The following is a 25468-nucleotide window of genomic DNA, read 5'->3' as shown; positions in this document are numbered from 1 at the left end:
ATCGTTGATATCAACATCTACGACCCCAGGTTCCTTGGAACCAAAATCAATCAACCTCGAACCATTCAACTCTTCCTAAACTAGACCTAAACTAAGCACTCAAAGAAAAAGAAAAAGAAAGAGAGGAAAGGTCTCACCGAATGCCGCTTGAAATATAAAACAAGGTAATATATCCAATCTCACCAAGGGAGCTAGTGTTTCTCCTTAACGTCCTACATCTCCGCTTGAAGCTTCAATAAAGATGAGCCAAACAAAAGAAACTACAACAAAACAAGAAAAGGTTAGAAAACAAAGAAAAAGACTAAGGAAATAAACGAAAAGAAGAAAAAAAAATAATAAATAAATAAAAAGATAAAAAGCTATCTACAAAGTTTGGATTAAGGGGATTTGGAGTTTCGGGAAATTTGGATTTTTTTTTGGGAGCATCTCCACCTATAAAGACTCAGGGATCATCAAAGAAAATCATCAGAAATCAGCAAAAATAATCATAAAACATCATCATCATCATCACATCACCATCATAAGACATCACCATCTCATCACATCACCATCACAACATCACCATCATCATCACCACCGCCACAACGCCACATCAATACCACAAGGCCACTATCCTCACTATCCTCCTTATGTGCAAGCAACTACCCTACCACTCTACCTTCCTATGTACACTTCAACCAACCAAAAGGACATCCTCCCCCACACTATTCTTTTGCTCGTCCCGAGAAAAAGTGACAAGTGAGAAGATCGGGGGGAAGGGAAAAGTTCCCACATCATCACTGGTTATCATCTCCTTGCCCCCTAGGTTGAGGGGGGTTGTTAGGATCAAACCCGGGAGTGTCCATGAAAGGGTGGAAGGGTTGGTTAAAGTGCTCATAGGGCCACCCTTGGGCACCCCAACCACCACCAAAAGGAGCGGGGGTGGATTTGGATGCCGGTTCATAAGCCGGATCACATCCACCCGGACGATAGGGGTCGTATGGGGGGGGGGGTGTCAACGCGTTTGGTAGGGTCGATGGGACCTTCCCAATAGGCGTAGCAAGGGGGGGTAGGGTGTTGAGGGTCATAGGGTCCCCAATGATTGACCAGACCCTCTTGAGGAGGGTGGTAGGGGTAGTTCACATAGGGCGCTTGAACGCCCGCTTGCACAAGGTTGTCATAATTTGCCCTCGCGTAGTACCCCCATTGCTCAATGGAAGCTTGATTGTCTCGACGGATATCATCGAGGGTACTACGAAGGGCATTGAAATCAAAAGGAGGAATGGAAGAAGAAGAAGATGCCTCACCTCCCCCGCTAAGGGGGGGAATGATTTGCTCTTGATGGAGGACCGGTGGAGGTTGAGGAGCTCCACCCCGGGCTCTAGTTCGCCTCAGCTCATTGGGGATGATTTGCTGAGGGATCTTCCATTTGAGAGGAGCGGAGTGGTCCACCGTAGTGAGGTCAGGGTCCGGGAGGACACACCATTCGATCTCCCTATCGACCAGGAGGATAAAACGGCGCTTGCTAGTAGTGTAATTAAGGAAGCGGCTGTGACGGAGGGCGCTTATGGATAGAGCATAGGGAGGGAACTCGTCAGTGAGCTCTTCTCGGGTTTGGTGCACGGGTTGGAGCAATTCAATTTGGTCTTTGTATGCTCCACCCTTAAAAGAGAGAGCAATGATAGTAATCATGCCACACATAAATATCACATCACCTAGACGATTGTCCCTAGTATCCAAGAGCCATTGGATAAAGGTGGAGGAGCATTGAAATTTTAGCCGTTGAGGATTTTCGGCCAAGAATAGGCAAGCAACCTTGTCTTTTACCATGGAGCCGAGGTTGGCTTTGAAGAACACGGCGTATTGGAGAAGCCGTACAAAATACCTCAAGGCTAAATGGATGATATTGTTGACCTTAGAGGTATTAGTTTGGAACCTATCCTTGTTTGTGATGCTCCTCCACCACTCTTGCTCATTTTAAGGAATGCGATGGGAGGATGTCATTTCAGACGGGTGATCAAGGCCAGTGGCGTGCCAAAAGAAGATCTCATTTAGATCACTCTCCGTTAGAGAGTGATCCTCGTTGAACATCCTGAAGTGTATCATGAGTTGAGGACCCTCATTGTCATCTTCCGACTCAAAAACTTCCTTGCGGAGGGAGGCAAGGAATTCCAAAGTCAAACGCTCGTAAGTGTGAGCGCGGAGGTGGATGAAGTCGCCCCAACAAAAGTTTTGAGCCAACCTAGTCACCTCATCTAATATTCCCAGCTTCCTCAAAGTTTGAGGGCAAAAGAACCTTGTAGACCTAATCGGACGCTTGATGAGTGATGCATATATAGGCCAAAATTGCTCGTCCGGAGCAATAATGCCATGATCGTTGATGCCAGGAGGAGGTGGGAATTGTGTTGCTGAGGATTCTCCCACCCTCTTCCTCTTTGACTTTCCTTTTCCCTTACCGAACATCTTGATTCTACAAATTCACCAAGAGAATATCATTAGAATAAATTGATAGGAAATGACATAAGAAGCCAAGTACTTAACCAAGGTAAAAGTGTATGCTTGAGAGTATACAATTCAAGGCATGCATGAATACATTTGGACCAAGGTTTGAATAAGGATTCCTATGTCATTCCTAAATTAGTCCTAACAAGGTCTAGGTGAAATTTGGCATGATGTCTCCTAATTTTCATGATATCCATTCATCAAACCATCAAAATCAAGCCAAAACCATGAATAATAATCTCCAATAACATTCAACTCATGCATTTCTCAATCATAAAATGGTAACATGAATACCCTAGTATGAAATCAACACTCAAATACATTGAGATCAAAATAAAACCAAGGTAAACATGCATAATCATCATAAGAACATGTTCTACTATGAACAACCAATCAATTGCAACAAGTCAATCCAAAGAACCACATGAAATAAACAAGTCATTACTAATAATTTCAAGAATACCATAATTCACACTTAAATATGTAAAACATGGTAAAACTATAAGAAATTAAAGAAATAAACTTGCAAAAGCTAGAACAAACATACCATAATTGATTGGAAGGAAGTAAAAACCCAAAAACACCGAAGCACTTAAACCCTTGAAATTGGGGAAAATGGAAAGATGGGTTTGTTTAGTGAGGAATTTTTGGTAGAGATTGTAGAAATTGAGTAAAGGATGGAAAATAAGAGAGAAAGGGTGAAGATTGGAGTGATTTTGATGGAGATTTGAGGGTGTAAGGGGAGGTGCAATGGAAGTTTAGAGTGAGAAGGAGAGGAATGAGGTAGGTGACGAGTATGGGAGTTGTGTTCACGAAAATGCAGCAAAATAGAAAATATGGCAGCATTTTTTTTTTCGAATCTGAAGATAGGTACAGCCGAACCGAGGGTATGTTAGGTCGAACCACAGTAGAAGTTCGGCCGAACTCCTCTTTGGTTCGGTCGAACCATTGCCAAAACTCTACATTATAAAATCCGGGCAGAAAGTTCCAGCAAAATCGCAAAAAGAGAGGAGTGATCGAACCCAGGGAAGTTCGGCCGCACTACAAGTTAAGTTCGGTCGAACCATCCGGGGGTTCGGTCGAACCTGTGCTGGAAACACAAATTTGCAAATTCTGGCAGAAAGTTGCTGGAAATATCTAAAAATTAAGGAGTGACCGAACCTAGGAAGGTTCGGCCGCACTACTGTGTAAGTTCGGTCGAACCTCCCAGGGGTTCGGTCGAACCTTATGCCAGAATGAAATATTTTTGTTTTTGGCAGAATGCTGCCATAAATCCTTGAAATTGCTGCAGTGGCCAAACATGAAGTGGTTTGGCCAAACTACCATAAATAATCACACAAGTAAAAATAGTCCTTAACACACATCTAAACACATTACAATCATGCTAGATGTAAAGCATATCTAAAACCCAAGCACAATCAAAACTCAAAAATCTCAACAATCCAAAGTCGTAGATGGAAAACTAGAATTGCCATGAAAAGAAAAAGAATAAAAGGGTTAGAAACTCGGGTTGCCTCCCGGAAGCGCTTTTGGTTAACGTCGTTAGCTCGACGTTCCTTGAGTTGATCAAGGAGGGTCGAATTGACGATGCACATCAAGAAGTGTCACAGAAACCGGTTCATCACTTGGGAATCCTTCATAATAGGGCTTGAGACGATGACCGTTGACTTTGAAAGGAGAGTGGTCGTCTTGGGAAATTTCGTAGGCTCCATATGGAAACACTTTCGTGACAATGTACGGCGCACTCCATCTTGACCTAAGTTTGCCCGGGAAAAGCTTCAAGCGGAAGTTGAATAGGAGGACTTTTTGGCCTTTGACGAATTCCTTCTTGACAATTTGAGCATCGTGCCAAGCCTTAGTCCGCGCCTTATACATGCTTGCGCTATCGTAGGCATTCATCCTCAACTCCTCTAACTCATGTAGCTCTAAAAGCCTTTGCTCACCCGCACTATGGAGATCAAAGTTGATTTGCTTGATTGCCCAATGCGTTCGATGCTCCATCTCCACGGGCAAATGACAATTTTTCCCATAGACAAGCTTGTAGGGAGTGGTCCCTATTGGAGTTTTGAAGGCGGTCCTATAAGCCCATAGTGAATCAATAAGTTTGGAGGACCAATCCTTCCTTGTCCTAGCAACCGTCTTCTCCAAAATCACCTTGAGCTCTCTATTGGTGACCTCCTCTTGACCACTCGTTTGAGGGTGGTACGCAAGCCTGCGCTTGTGAGACACCCCATATTTATCAAGTAGTCGAACGAAGGTGTGGTGCTTGAAATGCGATCCCCCATCACTAATTATTGCTCTTGGAACACCAAATCTCGGGAAGATCACTTTTTTGAAAAGATTGACCACCACCTTAGAGTCATTCGTTGGAGAAGCCACGGCCTCCGCCCACTTAGACACATAGTCAACGGCGACCAAAATATACTTGTTCCCATGTGAAGAAATGAAAGGGCCAATGAAGTCTATAGCCCACACATCAAAAACTTCAAGCTCAAGGATGGGGTTTTGCGGCATTTCATCCCTTCTAGAAATATTCCCCATCCGTTGACATCTATCACAAGTTTTGACAAATATCCACGCATCCTTGAATAGAGAAGGCCAAAAGAGCATAGATTGAAGGACCTTTGAGGCGGTCTTTTGAGCACTCATATGCCCACCACAAGGAGAAGAGTGGCACATATGGAGAACACTTTGAACCTCGTCATTGGGGACGCATCTCCTCAACAAACCATCGACCCCCCTTTCAATAGAATGGGATCATCCCAAATGTATCTCTTGGCCTCGTGCTTGAGTTTTCGACGTTGTTGCGAAGTGAAATCCGGCGGTATGGCACTACAAGCTAAGTAATTCACAATATCCGCATACCAAGGCTCCGATTTCACTTCAAGGACATAAAGCACATCATCTCTTAGAGCGTCCTCTAGTGGCAAGCCATCATCTTCAAACCTTGCACCGCCTAACCTTGAGAGGTGATCCGCCACCAAATTCTCGGCTTCCTTCTTGTCTCTCATCTCATAATCGAAGTCTTGGAGGACTAAAACCCATCTCAACAGCCTTGGTTTAGCTTCCTTCTTCCCTATCAAATATTTGAGAGCCGAGTGGTCGGTATACACAATTGTCTTAGAACCAATGAGGTAGGTTCTAAACTTCTCGAATGAATGGATAACTGCTAGGAACTCCTTCTCGGTAGTTGTGTAGTTTCGTTGGGCATCATTGAGAGTTTTAGACAAATAATGTATGACATGAAGTTTCCCATTCTTTCGTTGTCCAAGAACCGATCCAATGGCCTCGTCGCTTGCATCGCACATGAGCTCAAATGAAAGAGACCAATCCGGACCTTGGACAACAGGAGCGGTGCAAAGGGCTTCTTTCAACCTACAAAAGGACTTATGACAAGCATCATCAAACACAAACTCCTTATCTTGTTGCAATAGGGATGTGAGAGGCTTAGCGATCATTGAAAAATCTTTAATAAAGCGCCGATAGAGCCCGGCATGGCCAAGAAAAGACCTCACTTCCCTCACGTTGGTGGGGGAGGAAGTTTTTCGATGACCTCAACCTTAGCTCTATCAACCTCAATGCCGGCATGGGAAATTTTGTGCCCAAGAACAATCCCACTTTCAACCATAAAGTGGAACTTTTCCTAATTCAACACGAGGTTAGCCCTCTCACACCTTTCTAAGCAACAAGATAAATTAGATAGACAATCTTCACAGGTGGCTCCTCCAACGGAGAAGTCATCCATGAAGACTTCTATCTCATCCTCAATCATATCACTAAAAATGGACATCATGCAACGTTGGAATGTTGCGGGGGCATTACAAAGCCCGAAAGGCATCCTACGATACGCATAAGTACCGTAGGGGCATGTGAAAGTCGTCTTCTCTTGATCCTTAAGGTCAATTGGGATTTGGAAAAATCCCGAGTAACCATCAAGGAAACAATAGAAGGAATTCTTTGTAAGCCTTTCCAACATTTGATCAATGAACGGTAGTGGGAAATGATCTTTGCATGTACTTGTGTTAAGTTGGCAATAGTCAATACACATGCGCCAACCGGTAACAAGTCTAGTGGGTACTAGTTGATCATGATCATTTTTCACTACCGTCATGCCCCCTTTCTTAGGCACAACTTGCACGAGAGATACCCAATCACTATAAGCAATTGGGTAAATAATTCCTGCATCAAGTAGCTTAGCCACTTCCTTCCGCACAACCTCTTGCATGGAAGGGTTAAGCTTTCTTTGCCTTTGCCTGACGGGTTTGGCATCTCCCTCTAGATCAATTTTGTGCATACATAAAGATGGACTTATACCCTTGATATCATCAATGGTATAACCCAAAGCCTTTTTGTGTTTTCTCAAAACATTGATCAAGAGGGAGGTTTGCTCCTCCGTTAGGTTAGAATTTACAATCACGGGGAAAGACTCATTGGGACCAAGAAATGCATACCTCAAGCCCAAAGGTAGAGGTTTCAAGTCTACCTTTGGTGCTCCCTTACCATTGGGGCTCTCTTCTCTTTCTTCAACTTGAAAGAGGTCATGAATGTAAGGAGCCTCTTCTTCCATGCTCGCGCCCTTGCACTCCTTCTTGCTTTCCTCAAGCAAATCCTCATAGAATTGTATGTCTTCTTTGTGAGTACCTATCTTTGATTCATTCAACAACACACTTTCAAGGAGATCATTAGTAGCATGAAAGTGGGAGCGAGAAAATTCACCAAGAACCGTATCAAGAATATCTACCCTAAAGCATTCGCCACTTGAGGAGGTGTTACATGACATTCAAACTCAATAAAATCATTGTCAATTTTCAAGGATATCTTCCCCTCCTTCACATCGATGATAGCTCTAGAAGTGGCTAGAAATGGCCTACCCAAAAATTATAGGAATCCTCTCATCCTCATCCATCTCTAGTACATATAAATCCACGAGGAATGTGAACTTTCCTACCCTAAGGGGAATGTCCTCAACTTTGCCCATAGGGAACTTAACGGAACGGTCCGCTAGTTGGAGAGTAATGTTAGTGAGAGAGAGGGTTCCTACACTAAGCTTTTGGTAGACGGAATAGGGCATGAGACTCACACTTGCTCCTAAGTCACACAAGGCTTTATCAAATTCAATGCCATTGATAGAACAAGGGATGGAAAAGTTACCCAGATCTTTCAATTTGGTAGGTAGTTTGTTGGAAAGAATTGCACTACAATTGGCGGTTAAACTCACCGTCTCACACTCCCTTCTCCCACTCAAATGATCTTTCAAAAATTTGGAATAGTGGGGCATTTGCTTCATAGCATCAACAAAAGGGACGGAGATATGAAAACTCTTAATGACTTCCAAAAACTTCCCAAATTGGGCATCAAGTTTAGCTCTCACAAATCGTTGTGGAAAGGGTAGCTTCTCCTCTCTAGGTTGGCGATTTAGGGGCAAGGGGGTGGCTTCTTTTTCCTTGAGCACCTCAACATGTTTTTCCTTTTCAACACTCAATGGCTCATTGGGTTTTTCATTCTCATTCTCTAACTCTACCTCTTCTTGGGGTTCTTCCTCAATTAAAGGGTCACTCCCTACTACCTTCCCACTCCTTGCTGTCACGGCATACAAAGGTTTTGGGTTGACTCCTTGACTTGGGATGTGAGAAGAAGAAGGAGAAGAAGAAGAAGGGGATGAATTAGATGCAAGTTGAGCAATTTGAGTCTCAAGCATTTTCATATGAGCATTGGTTCGTTTTTGAGCCTCTTCATGTTTCTTTTGATCCTCCTCACGCATTTTTAAAAGAGCATCTAATTTAGCCATCACGGGATCTATTGGAGGGGCTTCAAGTTGAAGAGGTTGTTGAGGTGGAGAAAGTTGGGGTTGATGGTAACCCGGAGGCCTATTAGTTTGGGCATAGTTAGAAATAAATTGGCCCCTATTGCCTCCGGTGCCTTGGTTAGGAACATTGCCTTGTTGATTATTTCCCATGTTACCTTGGTCACCAAAATTTTAATTTTGATGGTCATGGTATCGGGAATTAGGTTGTTGGTTTTGATTACCATATCCTCTTTGGTTAGAGTAGCCTCTTCCATGGAAATTTGAAGGGCCTCCCCCACCATGGTATTGGTTATCATAACCACCACCATTTTGGTTCCAACCACGGTTTTGACCTTGATTCCAATTCCCCATTTGATTGGAGTTTGGCCTCAAGTTTCCTACATTTCCCATTCTAGGAGCAAAATTCATAGCATTGACATTTTCCATATTACTATCATGTTCATGGGAAGGGGGTTGAACTTCACAAGCATAGACACAATGAGAGGTATCATGATCATAGGTTTCCCAATTAGAACAAAACATGCATCCTTGGGGCATTGTATTGTAAGAAGAGGGGGAGGAAGTATTCATACCATTGCCTCCCTTGGTTGAAGGGGAGGTATTACCATGAGGGTTGGACCTTTCTTTCATCAATTCATCCATTTGCTTGGTCATTTTGGAGATTTGGGTGGAAAGGTTGTTGATTGTGTTGGCTTGCTCCAATGCATAAACGCCCTTGCTAGAAGTAGCATCCCTTTCTCCTTCGTACCAATCATCATAGTGCTTTGCGGCTTCCTCTATAATACACTGCACTTCATGCTCTCCTTTGTTCATGATTGGACCACCGGCCGCAGCGTCTAGGCTTGTTCTTCCTTGAGGTGTGAGACCTCCATAGAAAGTGTGAAGGAGTTGATACTTGGGTATCCCATGGTGTGGGAATTGACGTTGAAGCTCTTTGTATCGTTCCCATGCCGCACTTAGAGACTCACCACTCTTTTGGCGAAAACCTTGAATCAAAGACCGAGCCTCGGCGGTCTTCCTATGGTTATAAAACCTCCTCAAGAAAGTCGTAGTCACTTGGTCCCATGTCGTGAGAGAATTAGGGGGCACCTCCTTCTCTAGCCATTCTAGACCTCTCCCAATTAGCGAAAATGGAAACATTTTGAGGCGAATATATTCTCGAGTCACTCCATTGGCCTTTATTATATCACAATATTTCTCAAACTCTTTAAGGTGCTCATGAGGACTCTCAAACTTTCCACCCGAGAATTGTTTCCTCTCAATCAAGGCAATCAAATTAGGCTTGATCTCAAAATTGTTGGCTTAAGTAGTAGGAGTTAGGATCCCACTTTGCGCTCTAAAAGCTTCGGGGGCCCCAAGACGACTCAAAGGCGTATTCTCTCCATTTTAGAACCTTCTTTACTCGCAAACTTATAGGTTGAGAAAGGCTTGATTTCTGAATTCGAAGATGATTTAGGGCTATCTAATTCTTCACTTGAGGGTGAAGAGGGTGGAGTATCTTCTAATTCTCTTACTCCTCTCGTTGGAGTGCGGGAATTTCTACTCCTTGCTCTTGCTTTTCTTCGAAGTAGGGACAAAGACCTCTCTAACTCTGGATCGATGGGAATTAAAGATCTTGAGCGGGTTCGTCCTCTGTTCATACAACGAATCTAAGAAGAACGTAAGCACTGACAAGTAACAAAAGTAACAAACACTAACAAATAAAGGTGAGATAGTCTCAAACAAGCAATGAAATAGCAATGGAAACCGTCTCCCCGGCAACGGCGCCAATTTGACAAGGCAATAATCGTGTTGTTGAGCGACTACACCTAAGTAAAATTAATTTATAACGCTCTACCGACCTAATACGTGTATAGGGTAAATAGAGGGGTCGAACCACAAGGAGACATGCATAAACACCGTATTCACTACTTAAGACTTTAAGCTATCTCGGGACAAGAAGTGTGAATAACTAAGAGATTAAACTAAGGATTAAGAATGATTAAAGATCAGTATAACTAAACACCAAGGGAAGTGGGTAGATGTAGATGTCACTTGATCATGCAATAACACGGAAGCAAAGCATTGGTAAACTAAGCATGCAAAAATATCGAAATAAAGCTCGATCTAACCGCCTTCCGGGGTTAATCGATTTCTCCTAACATAGCCTCTATGTTTCCACATTAGAACCATATATTAGAAGGTGCAACCAAATAATTATCGTTAGTAATGAATCTCAACTAAGTCAACTTCCGTTACTTGTTAGTAAAGACTCGTCTTTGATCAACTAACAATGTGCACATGCAAGAAAGACCAAAGAATATCAAGCATATAAAGACTTTAATCACCATTGACATAACCCCAACATCATAAGCATGAATCAATTAACAACTACTCCATCCCCACACCCTTGGCTAGGTGACTACTCACAAATCATATTGAAGACAATATTAATCATCAAATCAATAAGCATCAACATGATCAATAAGCAAAGAAGGAAAATCAAAATAAGCAAACAAAACTAAATACAAAAGTAAAAAAAGAGAGTAAGAGATTGCTCATTAATTGAAGATGAAGATTTACAAAGATTCAATCAAGCTCCTTCTTCAATATCCAAGTTCATCAATGAAAATCCACACTTTCTCTCTCTACTAATGAAGTTTCTCTCCCTAGATTAAGCTCAAATGTAGAAAATTAAAACTAAGTTCATCTCCTCCCCAAAACGTTCTAAAAATGGACTTATATAGTCCGTACAGAGCCAGCTGATAAAAGGAGAGGTCCGACCGAACAAATGGGAAGGTTCGGCCGGACTACAGGGTAGGTTCGGCCAAACCATGGGTAGGTTCGGTCGAACCTCCCTGATCCTGGTCTAGTCGAACTCCTGTGGCTCGGCCACTCCTGCAAAACTGCCAATTTTCATCTTGCCCCTGCCTCAACGTTCGGCCGAACCACTTAGCAAGTTCGGCCACACCTTGGTTCGGCCACACCATCAGAAGGTTCGGCCGAACCTCTTCTGAATCATGCTTCCTCTAGCTTCCTTTGAGCTTAGCTTCCTCCTCTTGAAAATCCCGATGGTTCCTACAAAGCATAAGCATGAAAATCACAATAGGAACAAAGCGGGAAGACTAAGAAAAGGGAGGATAAAGGAGAAATAAAAGAGGAAGCAAAACTAAGTAGAAATGCTTAGAAAAAGGGCCAAACAAGTGCAAATGAGAGGAGAATCCTTAGAGAAAAAGGATAAAAGAGTGGCATAAATGCCACTCATCACTGGGTTTGGTTTTGGAGAGACACAAATGGGTGTCTACAGAATGTCGGGCGCAACCAAATATCTTGCGCTGGTTGGGGTCGTGCAACTTATCAAGTTGCACGCGCCACCTGCTCGTAAAAAAAAAAAATTTAATTCGAGCGCTTTTTTTTTTGTTTTGTCATCGTTTATTTTTTATATGTCACCCTTCGAATATGATTCAAAATTACGAAGAAACTACTTTGTAATTAGGAACCTAGACCGAACTAAAAAAAACAAAAAGAAAAAGACTACCCTAACACGTTGCACATAGTCACATAAGTAAATAAAGCATATCATAAGTTAAGATTCACACAATGCCATTTTAAGGTCAAAGAGGCTTGGGTGTCCAAAGGTACCATATCTTAAGAAACGACGAACAAATAAATCACTCAACGTGTTGACTCATGACATCATCCTCCCAACATTTTGTTGGTGATATGGGTGGGATGATGTAGACAACTAAAAATGTGTCCCCAAAACCCAAACCCGATGATGAACAACCTTTCACCGCCATTATTGGTCGGGTTGAGTATTTAATCTTGGAGTGCTTAAATCCATATTTCCATTTCATAAACCAACCTAACTTCTAGCCCATTTCCCCAAACCATAACTTATTTTCCTCTTTTCTTGCCTTTAAACCTAAAATAATTCATTTTGTGTCCTTTAAAATCATTCATTTCGTGTCATTTTTACAAAAACGTTTAATGCAGTTTATTTTGGTCCATAATCTGGGTCAAATAATTTAATAATTGGATGGGGCTTGAAAAGATCTTTCCAACGATATATTATAAGCCCAAATCCAAGTTATAACGAATAAGTTATGGCAAAAATATTAAGTCGAGCCCAAACCGAACCTAAGCCCACCTTACGTAAGATCCAATGATCATGTGGAGGGTCCAAATTATTAATCCAATTCCTAAAACAATTAGGACTAATTAGAAAATTCTATAAGTTTCTAAAAGATATTAATTATCCTTTTTGAAAAGATAAGATTAAAGCGTTTGAAATTGAATAAAACTTTTCTTTTTGAAAATCCTAATTCTATCCGAATTGAAAGACGTCCAAAGATAGACAGATATAATTTTCGTGCCTCATATTTTTATCCGAATTTTATATGGTTGGATAGCCCTTAAAATTATCTTTCCAATGATATATTATAATATCAATTTTGAGCTATAACGGAAAAGATATGAATAAAATGTCAAACTCTATCCAAAACTGACACCATCTCACAATTTCAGCTATATCTTTTGTTCTACAAAAAAATTTTATCTGATTCAAATTGGGTTAAAATTTATACTTCAATAGCTTTCCAACGATATCTTATTTATCTAATTCAGATTTCTGGATCAAAAGATATGATAAAAACAAAAATCGCAAAACTGCATTCTATCGAGTTTTATTCCGATTTAATTCGGATCTTATCTTGTTTTCGACCTTTCTTTTTTCTCTATAAATAGAGGTCATATCTCCCCGTTTTTATGGATCAACAATCTTGATTATCAAATCATTCTCTTCTCCCTCTTTAGCATAAACACTAGCCTCCCCATTCCTTCACTATTCCTTCTTGTAAGCACTCCAAGGAGTCCATATAATACCCAAAGTTCTATACTTAAACCAAGGCGTGAAAGGTAAAATTGACTGAGGGTTTGGACTAAATCAACTCTACTTTTTATTTAATTTAATTGTTTCGATTTTATTTATATTTTAATTGAAGTTACTAACAATTTATTCATGATGTAGAATTTAAAGGAACGCGCGGAATGTGAGTAATTAATTAATTTAATTACTTATTTTATTTTAATATTGCTAGGATCACGATTAGGTTCATAGTTTATTATTCGATTTGACTAACGTTATTATTGTTAAATTGCTTCCAATATTAATGTTTACTCTATTATTTATTTATTGATCACCATATTGCATGTTAAAGGGAATATGTAATTGAAAATCACGCCAAATAAGATAATTTGGACAACCGGTTTAGGTTCCTTTTTAATCTTGTTGTTTAATCAAGTGATCACTAATATTTTAGAATTATATGTTGCATTACTATTTAACCAATTTAGCCTAATAATAGTTTGGAGCAAATTGAAAATTTTATTTGTATGCCATTGAGATCGCAGGAATCACTTTTCACTATAAGAATCGAGTAGAGGCCAATACGGGCGAACGTGACTCCATGACTCACTTTGTACACTCATCCCCGATCCTCCTTTCGTGGTTCCGAACCATATGGAGTTAGTAATCTCATGGATTATGAATGGGGTGTAACCTTCACGGGTCAATCGTTGTTGCCTATCGTTGTCCCTTTATCGTGGTTGCCTTTTATGATTCGTGAACGGTTTACAAGTTCCTTAAAAACTTGTTGGAAGCTCCCTACTTTGCTTTATCCCTAATCGTAATGTCAATTCCCACTTCCTATGAGTGCCAAGCATATTCACACATGCTTTAACGTAAGCGCACTTCGAACGACGCCTGCAATTTGGCGACTCAACTGGGGAGGATTCTTGGTTATTTAATGATTTGAGTGATTGGTATTTAATTGAGATGAGTGGATGAGACTTGAAAGATTCTTGAGTTGTATTCCTGCGATTCAATTGGCATTGTCACATATGCATATGCATTTTAGCTTTGATGAGTGTCATTTATGGCACTCATAGGGTAGCCTTTTAGGATGATTTCATCTTCCTTTTTATGCTTTCTTATCTTATTTTCGGTCCTTTTTCCTTTAATTTCTTTCTTTCTTTCCTTGTGTTTTTCGTGTTTTCTTCGTGTTTTCCTTTTATTTGGTTCTTTTTCCCTTTTATTCCTTTTCGTTGTTTATTTTTGTAGGTACATAGGATTTGTCTCTGCAAGGGAATCAAGATGGGTTGTATTGACTAAGCAAGGAGGAAATAATCGACTCGGAGAGGGCTCGGAGAGGGCATGGACAGGGCATCAAGCCCTGCCAGTCTGCCGCGGGCGCTGGTATGAAGGCCGCGGGCGAGGGCTCATATGCACAAAAGTGGCAGATTTCGACCAGGAACTCTCCGCGGGCTTGCCGCGGGCGCGGGTAGACTGGAGAGCCCGCTTGTATCAGAGAGACCGCGGCCCTCTGATCACCCTTTGGGAGCAGGGGATTCGCTGCACTTTTGCCGCGGGCACGAGTGCTTTTGTCGCGAGCGCGGGTGTTTCCTAGAAAGCCCGCAGAGTTGTTAATGGGTTCCATACCCATTTTTCCACGGACGCGGGATTTATTGGAGATGGCACGGGAATCGCGTTTTTCTTCTTTGCCTATAAATACACTTGTAATTCCTTTTTAAAGACAACTTTTAGATAATTTTCATTAGCTTATTTTTAGAGAGAGAAGTTAGAGAGAAGTTAGAGAGAAGTTCTTGGTATTGGATTTGTATTTCAACATTAGATCAATTGTGCTTGGATTTCTTCATTTTCAATCATTAATGTTAATAAGATTTTCTTCTTCTAGTTCATCTCTTACTTGATTGATTTAGTTTCATCTTTGATTGCTTGTATTTCTTGGATTTGAATTGGATATTGTACTTGATATTGCTTTCTCTTGATTTTGATTTAGAATGATGATCAATGCTAATTCTAGTGATTTGTTCTTGAGTTACACCATGATTAGTGAGTAGATTAGTTGCTAGGGAGAAGGGGAAGCATGCTTGATTGATAATTTGTGCTAGTTGATGATCTTTGATTGATTGAATTGTTACAATTAAATTGGTTGACATAGTTTTGCATGTGATTAATTAGATTAGGAATGATCAACCTATAAGATTAATCTAGATTGCATTGCATTTTAATGACATGACCCATCAATTTGAGAATTGCTTTAATTGATTGAGTTTGATTGTGAATTTCCTTGATTAGCCATTCATAGTGAGCCCTAGTTTGGCCTCTAGGAGTTAGCTCTTGAACTCTCTTGATTGCTACTATTGTTTGTCCTTTGCAATGCTTGAATCAAACGAAGAAATTGTCGATTAGCACGATTATTGAATTAGCATGTGGAACACATATCCCTAGCATTTAGCTTATTGAATTACTTGATTAGTCTAATTTTGCTATAATAACACCAACCATTTTCTCACTTCAATATTCGAAATAGCTTGATTTAGGCTAAAGAGAACACCAACTAACTCCTTTGGGTTCGCCCTATACTTACCTATACTTGTTTTAGGTTGGTTTAGGATTTTATAAATAGTGTTTGATTTTGGGATAAGCAATTAACGACTAGTTTATTCCCCTCGTCAAAATGGCGTCGTTGCCGGGGAAACGGTGTCTATGTTTGAGTGTTTTTTATTGCTTGAGTCTAGGTATTTGTGTATACTATTCTTTTATTTGATTTTTGTTTATTTTGTATAAAAATGGCATATTTCTCATTTCCTCTATTTGACAATGAGCCTTTTTGTGAATATTTCAATAGACTTGAGGGATTTTTGGACTATAATTGTTGTGGTCTTTGGGAGGCTTGTGAGATTTGTTATTTTGGTTTGAATGAGGAAACTAGGGATGAAGTTGAATGCATGCATAATGGTGAATTTAGAGCATTGTCAATTGATGATGCTTGGGATTTTTATGTTTAGTTTGCTAGGGATGTTTATAATAGGGGTATTGATGATTCTAATATTAATGTGAAATGCCTTGATTCTTCTAATATTAGCATGAATTCCCAAGATTTGTCACATGAGCCCTTTAGTGAACCTAGAACACATGATTTCAACTCTATTTCTCCTCTTGTTCATGATGATGAAGTGCATGCTCAAGTGGATGCTAATGGCGTGTTTCAATTTTCTTCATTATTTGCCATATCTTCTTGTGATGTAGCTCATTCCCTTAATAACGAATCTCATATGCTTAATTGTTCCCCCTCTCCCCTATTTAGCGAAAATGCTTATGATTTTAATGTGCATGGTCCTACCCTTGATTGTGACTCTTCTTATACTATTGATCACCCTCTTTGTCTTTTCATTCTCCAAACTCTTGTGATGAGTCTCTAGTCCACTATAGCCAAATTGATGAATCTTTGAGGGAGTTAGAGTTGAATCCTAATCTTAGGCCTTTAGAGAGACAAATGATGGAAACTTTAAGGAGCCAATTGGAGATGATTAGAGAGGGTGAGGATCTTTTTAATAAAGATTTGAAAAGAAAAGAAGAGTTGTATAATGAATGGTCATCCTTGATGCTTGTTTGTGAAAAATCCCTATCCAATGTGTGTGTTGAGGATGATGATGATGATTTTGAACAACCAAGAGAGGGTGAGGATCCTTTTGGTGAGCATGTTAGTGATGGCGAAGGAGTTGAAAACCAAGAGAGTGTTGAATTTGATTATCCTAACCATCCTTCCCATCTTGATGAGTCTCTTGTGCATGATTGTGATTCTTCTATCCATGAGTATCTAGACTTGTTTGAGGTTATGTCCAATGCGTTCTTTGATAGTCAAAAGAAAACTCATAGCCTTTTAAATGAGTTCATTGAGGATGCTTCATGGGAGAGAGATGAGTTTGAAATGAATTTGCATCCATTCATGCATGGTTTTGAGACCTTAGGCTTTAAAGTTGTTGGGGGAGTTGTTGTTCGTACTTGTGATGGAGGGGATTATGTTGTTCCTCTTGGAGGTTGGATGTTTGAGGGTGATGGATATCATGAGTGTTCTTCTTTTGAGGACTCTATGATTGATTTCCATGCTCTTATTGGTGATTTGAGGCATGGTGGTGAGAAAAAGTTCATTTGTGAGACCATAGCCCCTTTTCTCTTTTCTCATACCCATTTTTCAAGAAGATTCAACCATAACCCTTACACTCCTATTTCCCTCCCTTCTTTTGTCAATGAGCCTATTAGGGACCCTTTTGTCTATGATGATTTGTATGAATCTCATTTGTCCCCAATTGAGGAAAAGGGTGATGTTGCCACCCATAAATATTTTGAGGAGAGTTTGCCTTCTTTTTCTTCTTGTTCTTCTTTTTCTTTTTCTTCATATTTTGTTGAATTTTCTTTTGATTCTTCTTCTTCCTTTTCTTTGCATCTCTCTCCTCATTTGTGTGCACTATCCTTGTTGCACGTACTCTTCGCGTAATTTGCCTACCTTCTCTCCTATGAAATATGTAGTACTACATTTGACAAGATCTTGCGCGCGTTGAATTATTATTTTCTAGAGCGGTCAAGCTTGGACCTTAAGCAAGCCTTTCTCGGGAAGTAACCCGTGATTTAGATTAGATTTTCATTTGCTTTTTAGAATAGATTTTCTCTCATGGAAATGTTTGTGTGCCTTTTGCTAGGACATGACTTGATATACTTTGGTGCTTCGATTTGGATCAAGAATCAAGGAAGTTTTACTCCTATTTTTGCTAGCATATGGAAGGCAAGGTTCAATTCTTGAGGAAATTAGTTTTGAAAGGTTAATTTGGGTCATTTGCGGGTATTTACACCCACCTAAGTCCGGTAATACCTTTCCTTGCACTCTCTCTCTCATGGTTGATGCCTTGTTGGACATGTGTTGGTATTGTTGGATAATTCTCTTTGTTTTCCCCTCCCATGGATTATTTGATTTATGTTTGAGTGTAATGTCTCATTCAAGCTTGGGGGAGGGTATTCTATCATGTTTGGTTGAATGTTGATTCATATATGTCATGCACCTTTGTATATGTTTTTCTATGTTCTTTTATTTTGAAAAACTCCAAAAAGATTTTTGTTTTTATCAAGGCAAATTTTGAATGTGTTTTGTTTTGTTCTTGCTTTGGACATAATAACAATTGGACTTGTATACTTGAATGCTTTTCTTCCTAAATGGTAGTGGTGTGCACGGTTTGAGATTACGTCTGGTTGATTATAGGATAAAGCATGCTAAGGTAGTTATCTATAACTAGGGGGATCATGAAGCCGGATTCTACTTGTTTGTGGCATGATTGGTAGTTGCTCCCTATAGTCGATTTGACACCCATAGTGAGTTTTTAGCTACATCCGTGTGAGGTTCATTATTTTTCAAGCCTTCAACATTTACTTAGCTTGCATGAGCGGCATGGATCCTTGACTATTGCGGACCTAATCTAGAATCTTGACTTATGGTTCCCAAGACCGAGACCGAACCACCTAGGGAGGACAAAGGCATCTTTTCGGGGAGGTATTTTTCCTTTTTCTATGATAGTTTCCTTATTTTTACTTTTGGGTTTGGGATACATTTGACTCCTTGCTAGCCCTTTGAAATTTTTTCCCTTCTTTTCAAGCCACATATTTACAATTCTTGAGCCTTTTGTTTCGTTTTCCTTTTCTCTTTGTTTTTGTGAAGCAATGGTCAATGTTGGACGATTGTGGTGTATAAGTTTGGATTTTGGTTCGAATTGGTGAACAAGGTTGAGTTGTTTATATTTGGAAATTAATGGCAAATGATTAAGTAAAAGCCATCCCAAATAAAAAGGCAAGGACTAATGCTTTGATAAAGTAAGAGAAAAATTCCAAAAAAAAAAAAAAAAAACATAAAAACATAAAAAATTCAAGTGTATTTCTCCCTTTTATGCATTGAGGACAATGCTCCTTTTAACTTGGGGAGAAAGCATTTGCGCTTTTTGTTCTAATGATTGTAGATTGTTGCTTTGAATAAGCTTGGGGGTGTTAATATGTTTTTGTTTGGTGATTACTCGATTTTGGTGTTATGATTTGGCCAATCTTTGCTTCACAATTTAGGTTAACCACCGAATTTTAAATTTAGCCTACCTTAAACCTTTTTTCCTTACGTTACAACCTTTGGGAAGATCTTTTGACCTAGGGGTTGAGTCATTCATCGGTGGAGGGAATCATGAGTTATAGCCTAAGGAAAAGGGATGCGAAGTCAAGATGTCGAGTAAGCCAAAAATTCGATCTTTTTCCGGTTCCTTGGTGGAATCTATGAGACGCTCACTAAGGGGAGATATGAGATTAGTAGGGGGAACGCGGTAAGATCGTTTGGGATGAAAGTGGAGTGTGACAACTAGTTCCTATGCTTAGAATATCTATGTTTCAATCAACCTTAGGTATCTTATAACGTGCATACCATTACTTACTTTAGAAAGGTTGTTATTCATTTGAACCATAGTCACTTTGTAAAGTCCATTTCACAAAGATTTTTATTTTTATTTTGTTTTTCATTATTTGCTCTTTATTCTTGTATTTTGCCTCATTTTTCCTTCTTTTGTTTGTTTAATAAGAGTTATAGGTTATCTCTAGGAAACCTTTACGAGAGCATCACTCGTCCTCTAGAGCGATCTAGGGGTTTAAATGGCTTGTCTTTTGTTGCTAAAATTGACCGTGATTCCTACGAAAGTGAGTTAGTGTATATTCTCACCTCTTTCTTTTTCTTTTTTTATTTTCAATAAGCCCTTCTTTTTCCTTTATCATAGGGTAGCCTTTTAGGATGATTTCATCTTCGTTTTTATGATTTCTTATCTTATTTTCGGTCCTTTTTCCTTTAATTCCTTTCTTTCTTTCTTTCCTTGTGTTTTTTGTGTTTTCTTCGTGTTTTCCTTTTATTTGGTTCTTTTTCCCTTTTATTCCTTTTTGTTGTTTGTTTTTGTAGGTACATAGGATTAGTCTCTGCAAGGGAATAAAGATGGGCTATATTGACTAAGCAAGGAGGAAATAATCGGCTCGGATAGGGCATGGAAATGGAATCAACCCCTGCCAGTCTGCCGCAGGCGCGGGCTCATATGCACAAAAGTGGAAGATTTCGACCAGGAAATCTCCGCGGTCTAGCCGTGGGCTTGCCGCGGGAGCGGGTAGATGGGAGAGCCCGCTCGGACCAGAGAGACCGCGGCCCTCTAATCACCCTTTCGGAGCAGGGGATTCGCCACGCTTTTGACGCAGGCGAGGGTGTTGCCCAGAAAGCCCACGGAGTTTTTAATGGGTTCCGTACCCATTTTTCCGCGAGCGCGGGATTTATTGGAAAGGGCGCGGGAATCTCGTTTTTCTTCTTTGCCTATAAATACACTTGTAATTCCTTTTTGAAGACAACTTATAGATAAGTTTCATTAGTTTAATTTTAGAGAGAGAAGTTAGAGAGAAGTTAGAGAGAAGTTCTTGGTATTGGATTTTTATTTCAACATTGGATCAATTGTGCTTGGATTTCTTCATTTTCAATCATTAATGTTAGTAATATTTTCTTCTTCTAGTTCATCTCATACTTAATTGATTTAGTTTCATCTTTGATTGCTTGTATTGCTTGGATTTGAATTGGATATTGTAGTTGATATTGCTTTCTCTTGATTTTGATTTAGAATGATGATCAATGATAATTCTAGTGATTTGATCTTGAGTTACACCATGATTAGTGAGTAGATTAGTTTCTAGGGAGAAGGGGAAGCATGCTTGATTGATAATTTATGCTAGTTGATGATCTTTGATTGATTGAATTGTTGCAATTAAATTGGTTGACATAGTTTTGCATGTGATTAATTAGATTAGGAATGATCAGCCTATAAGATTAACCTAGATTGCATTGCATTTCTTAATGACATGACCCATCAATTTGAGAATTGCTTTAATTGATTGAGTTTGATTGTGAATTTCCTTGATTAGCCATTCATAGTGACCCCTAGTTTGGCCTCTAGGAGATAGCTCTTGAACTCTCTTGAATGCTACTATTGTTTGTCCTTTGCAATGCTTGAATCAAACGAAGAAATTGTCGATTAGCACGATTATTGAATTAGCATGTGGAACCAATATCCCTAGCATTTAGCTTATTGAATTACTTGATTAGTCTAATTTTGCTATAATAACACCAACCATTTTCTTACTTCAATCTTCGAAATAGCTTGATTTAGGCTAAAGAGAACACCAACTAACTCCTTTGGGTTCGACCCTATACTTACCTATACTTGTTTTAGGTTAGTTTAGGATTTTATAAATAGTGTTTGATTTTGGGATAAGCAATTAACGACTAGTTTATTCCTCTTTTTCAAGCTTACCTATTTTTCCACAATAGTACGTGTTCTACGTATGTGGTTAGCCCGGGAGATTTATGCTCTATCAACCCGAAAACGCTCATGGCAATAAAGGTTCATCCGAGTTTTTAAATCCACCCAAACCATGGATTCGAGTTCGATTTCATCACGAACTCGCAGAGCCGCCAGTTGGCGTACACCCTCAAGGGAGGCTTCCTTGCTAACGCGTCCAAACTCTTAACTATGGTACCCTTTGACACCCAAAAGTTGACCATAGTCGAACATAGAACTTGACTTTAGGTTGCGAACTTCATTGCATCATGTGTCACGATATGCTTATTTGTGCATTTTTTTTTTACTTTTTTTTAATTTTTTTTCTCTTGTCAAACCCTTTTTATTTTTTTAGAGTCGAGTCATAGATTTTTTAAAAAAAAATTGACTCAAACGGATTTTTATTTTCGAATCCTGCACAAGAGTGTACTTGTTTTGGTCATAACCGGAGTTCTAGAAAGAGTTACGTGTCGTACAAACTATAGATTTGTAGCCCAAAGTTTTACTTTTATTTAGAGTTGGTTTCGTCTCAATCAGAGTGACAAATCAAAGGTTATAACCGATATACTACAGCCTGTCCAGTTTAGGTGTCTTTTTAGCGTCAACTTTTCTTTCTTTTTTTTTTTAATTTTTCTTTATATCTTTTCCCGTCAAGCTAGTCTTATCCAAGTCCTTTAATCTGTGTCAACTCTAATAATATAGGATTATAGATTTTTATTTATTTTTTTATATCATTGAGTCCTAACTCTTCTAGAATTCTAGTCCTCTTCCTAGTTTCTTGTGATTTTTTGTGCTAACCTTAACATGTGTTCTTTGTCTTTGATTGTAGTTGATCTTATTTATGGCTAATTATTGCCAATGGACCTTTTTCACCTAGTAAATAGCATAAACATTAAAATTGACAAAATTAATCAAGTTAGTTTGTCTTTTAATCTTCCGTGCTATTTGGTCATTGGGTCCTTTATTTTTCACAACGTCCTCATATCTAGCCATGCGATCATACCATGAGTCTTAATAAACTCACCTAATCACACATGTTGAGCCATTGCACACACTTTGTCTTCGAGTAATGCACTATATTGTCTATGATTGTATACTAGGACCACGCATATGTCGCTTTCCTTCGTAATAGGAATGAGTGTAGTATTTCCCATCTGCTTTCAAAAAAATTTCATACACTCTTCCTTTCCAATCCGAGTATTGAGTGAATGCATTAAGTGAAACCATCCTTACACAGTACTAAAGTCTAAAATCACTAGGAAATAGTAGGAAGAATAAGAGGAACGTCACTCCTTCCTTCTTTCTATCCAATCAAAGCATCAACAACAAGAAACTTTTTTCTCACCAGACGGCAAGAAGTTACTCATAAACAGCCATGAAGACAATGCACGATGCAAGCTTCTCACCAATATTTCATGTTTTCTTATTCTTTTGTTTCAAACCCTTTCCTCTAAAAAGTCTAGCATAGGTTCTCCTTATCCATATGTCTATGTGTCACATTTCTTACCTTCTTCATAAACAAGCATCTCTTTCTTACATACGATCATGTGATTAGTAAAAAAAAAATGTCGTACCGAACACAAGGTATACCAATGATTTGAGGTACCTTTGTAACCGAATCATTCCCCATTAACCGCTCAATCACATATCCATTTCTTTATCAACTACTTTGAGCCTCGTCTAATGATTGACCTTTTTTATTCAACCCACATTCACTTAACCCTGGGATGGGAAGGTGTGCAATTGTATAACATTCAAAAGCAAGTAAAAAAAACATCAGCAAAGCAACAATAAAACAATGTCTAAAGGCAAGTGTTCCAATGTCTTTGATATGAACACATCTCAAATTGCGTCTCTCATCGAGTGCTAGGTACCGTGCCTGAGAAACATGAATTCTAAGTGAGTGATGGATCGCATGATTTGAGATTGCCTACATTGATTCAAAAGAATTCAAAAAAAAACTTTTTTTCTCACCAGACGCCAAGAAGTTACTCATAAATAGCCATGAAGACCATGCACGATGCAAGCTTCTCACCAATATTTCATGTTTTCTGCTTCTTTTGTTTCAAACCCTTTCCTCTAAAAAGTCTAGCGTAGGTTCTCCTTATCCATATGTCTATGTGTCACATTTCTTACCTTCTTCATAAACAAGCATCTCTTTCTTACATTCGATCATGTGATTAGCAAAAAAAAAAATTGTCGTACCGAACACAAGGTATACCAATGATTTGAGGTACCTTTGCAACCCAATCATTCCCCATTAACCACTCAATCACATATCCATTTCTTCATCAACTACTTTGAGCCTCGTCTAATGATTGACCATTTTTATTCAACCCACATTCACTTAACCCTGGGATGGGAAGGTGTGTAATTGTATAACATTCAAAAGCAAGTAAAAAAAAGCAGCAAAGCAACAATAAAACAATGTCTAAAGGCAAGTGTTCCAATGTCTTTGATATGAACACATCTCAAATTGCGTCTCTCATCGAGTGTTTGGTACCGTGCCTGAGTAACATGAATTCTAAGTGAGTGATGGATCGCATGATCTAAGATTGCCTACATTGATTCAAAAGAATTCAAAAAAAAGAAATTCAAAAAAAAATGAAAATAAACTTGAAAAATTTAAAAATTTTAAATTCACAATTACACATCTTGGGGATTCTCTCGGGTCTTAAGCCTTGTACCCTTTTCTTAATTAAACCATCAACTTAACCATATTACAACCCTTGAAAGACCTCTCTGAGGTGTGCATACACTTGTGAAAATTTTGATATGAGCTACGTTCGGCCTGATTCCTAACGGATACATAGGCAACCTCACATCGAGGTGCGGCCACATTCACATTCATATGCATGATCGAGTCAAATAATATCCAATGCTTAATCCTATGACCCTATCCATCTAGAGCTAGACTTTGGGGCTTGAACCCACATCATTTAGCCTACCTATCCTAAAGAGTCACCATCTCGACTCATCTCACATCTATTTCCCTCACCATAGTCATTGCAACCTCACCTAGTATCACTTTCACACACGTCTTTCACACATACATAGCCATATCAACTTTCCCTTAGGATCCTTTTATCATCAAATCTTTTTTCCTTACCGCGCATGCTTCATCATTTTCAAGACAACATTCATTAGAAGAAACGTTGTATACTTGCTTAGCTTCCTGACCTGAGCAATGTTCATTGTTTCATGCATCGCATAATGTGCTGAGCAACATTTATATATCAATAATTGTGTAATCATACAAAGCATATCGTTCTTAACTCCTTGACCTAAGCAACGTTCATTATGCAATAATCACTTCTTAGCTTCAAGAACTAAGTGACGTTCAAGATCGTTTCTTTACACCATATATGATGCTTAGCTCCATGACCTAAGTTCATCTATTTTGTCACATGATGTAATTGTCCTTAGCCTCCTGGCCTAAGAACATGCATCATGCATAATTTATTTTCAAGCCAAGAAATTAAATCCATATAATTCATTTCGTCTTGCTTAAGAAGGAAGTTCAAAACTTCTTCCCTTTTTCAATATTTTCTTTTGGGGAAGTTCAAAAAAAAATTCAAAATTTTTCTCGAGGGAAGTTCGAAAACAAAACTTCATTTTTCACGTCTTTCTTTTTTGGGAGAGAGCATCTCCCACTCGTTTCATGACAAAAATGATGGAAAATTTTTGCTTTTGCATTTTCTGTTGCATATGTGTGCGCACACACTTAAACTATACACACACAACAACAAGCTATACACATGTCATGTCGTGTCAAGTCAAAGCTTGGTCAAGTCAGTTGGTCAAGTCAATCATAGTCTATACAAGTCTCTTAGCAAATTTCATTTTGCAGGTCTCAATTACAGCCCACGTCCGGGGACAAGCGGACCACCTATAGCCCACGTTTGGTGAAAAGCGGACCATTTACAGCCTATGTCCGGGACAAGCGGACCATCT

At 39.3% G+C, this 25468-nt stretch overlaps 1 protein-coding gene across 1 annotated transcript; it reads right to left on the bottom strand.

Annotated features, from left to right (window-relative positions):
• Positions 1 to 7348: 7348 nt before the first annotated feature.
• Positions 7349 to 8437, bottom strand: LOC110684591. Its single transcript, XM_021861029.1, has one exon. It carries the CDS (start codon positions 8435 to 8437, stop codon positions 7349 to 7351), a length of 1089 nt encoding a protein of 362 aa, XP_021716721.1.
• Positions 8438 to 25468: the final 17031 nt, after the last annotated feature.

The sequence above is a fragment of the Chenopodium quinoa genome, unplaced genomic scaffold, assembly GCF_001683475.1.
Source record: "Chenopodium quinoa cultivar QQ74 unplaced genomic scaffold, ASM168347v1, whole genome shotgun sequence".
Classification (NCBI taxonomy): Eukaryota; Viridiplantae; Streptophyta; class Magnoliopsida; order Caryophyllales; family Amaranthaceae; genus Chenopodium; species Chenopodium quinoa.
This window is presented reverse-complemented; position numbering and strand designations above follow the sequence as displayed.

Coding starts and splice junctions, on each gene's coding strand:
- LOC110684591 (XM_021861029.1), bottom strand. CDS start 8,437: ATGGGAAATAATCAACAAGGCAATGTTCCTAACCAAGGCACCGGAGGC.